This window comes from Habropoda laboriosa, unplaced genomic scaffold, assembly GCF_001263275.1.
Source record: "Habropoda laboriosa isolate 0110345459 unplaced genomic scaffold, ASM126327v1 scaffold42, whole genome shotgun sequence".
Classification (NCBI taxonomy): domain Eukaryota; kingdom Metazoa; phylum Arthropoda; class Insecta; order Hymenoptera; family Apidae; genus Habropoda; species Habropoda laboriosa.
The window spans coordinates 1,514,884-1,516,349 of record NW_017100181.1 but is presented as its reverse complement, the minus strand read 5'-3'; the positions used below and the strand labels follow the sequence as shown (position 1 = coordinate 1,516,349).

The window sequence follows — 1,466 nt, the reverse complement described above, 5'->3', positions numbered from 1 at the left end:
TTGTCTGTTCAATTTGCATGTAAAAAAATATGCTACCATTTAGAATCAAATGAAGTTCCTATTATTTTAGAAATTCTTAATCATAAAACACCATATTTATACATGTGTACTATCAGGAACAATAACTATAATTCATGATTACAAATAATAAAATTTTGTACAGTATATTGAATTTAAATTTTTATAAATTGATAACACAGATATTAAAGAATACATCAAGAAGAAAATTATATTATGCAAAATATAATTATATTTTTAGTTTTTCACATAAAATCATTATAGTTTTAGTAAAACAGTACCTAGTAAATATACATCCAAAAATTGCACAGATGTCATATTAATTATACATTAGTAATCAATTTTTAGCTTCCTTTGCCTTAAATTAATTTTTGTAAGAGTTAATTTATATATTTTACATAATTCCAAAATTTATTAATATTTGTCTTAATTTTTTTTATCTCAGTTTGTAATATATATAACGTAATACTGAATTAAGAGTAGATTGGGATTTAAAAAAATATAGTTGCAACTTATTATATTTGTATTGTATTTTTTTCAATTAATATATCTCATTAAACAGTGCAATTTTTATTCAAGAAATATTTCTATAAAGCTATAAATAATAGATACATTTTGCTTGATTTTCAATCTACTATTATATACTTGAATATTTTTGTCTAAATCAGTGTTGCTTATAAATATTAACATAATACATTTTTACCTTAAGTTGATTTATAACAGTTTCCAAAGGATCTGAATTGTGTTTTGTACAGGATTCCTTGTATGCTGAGATTAAATCTTCATGATTCACATTTTCAGCTGTGAACAAGTAATCACCATATTGTTAGAATATTAAAAAGCTTAAAAGTAACATATTAAGATGTATATGACTAACGAATGATGCTTTGAGAAAACTGTAGAGTATATATGCTCAAACCTATTCAATAAAATATTGCTAACAATACATATAACAAACATAATTTTGAACTTCAATTTATATTTGCATTTCATAAATATAATGTTTCTTAACACGTTCGCTGCGGTGTTCATTGGTGACTCACCAAGTTTTTCATTTGTAGCAATGACTTGATCATTAATTAGTGTCTATATTTCCATTGAATGTTCACCTCTCTATCACAACAAAGCAAGTTGATAAATTTGACCCTGGAAGCAGAGGATCAAGAAGAAATCAACTCTTCATCTTTTTCTTAAGAACATAGCCAAATATTTACTTGCATTTTATTTTAACATTAATTAAATATACTTTAACATGAATGTAAAACTTATATTGAAAATCAAATACTTTTTTCTGTACCTAAGTTTCTTTTTATTCAAAAATCTAGCTTCCACTTTTTCTGTATGCATACTTCCACAGAGAACGTATTAATACAATAATGTAAATAAAATGTTGTAAATGTTACATAAAAATTACAAAAATACTGAAACATTTTCACACATCATAACTT

The 1,466-nt window shown here is 23.5% G+C and overlaps 1 protein-coding gene across 1 annotated transcript in view; it reads right to left on the bottom strand.

The window, feature by feature from the left end:
* LOC108579073 overlaps positions 1-1,466 on the bottom strand; it is a 12,297-nt gene that overhangs the window by 9,207 nt on the left and 1,624 nt on the right. The window contains exon 2 of the mRNA XM_017942515.1: positions 721-819. Coding sequence (XP_017798004.1) covers positions 721-819 — 99 coding nt within the window. The remainder of the gene's footprint in view (positions 1-720; positions 820-1,466) is intronic.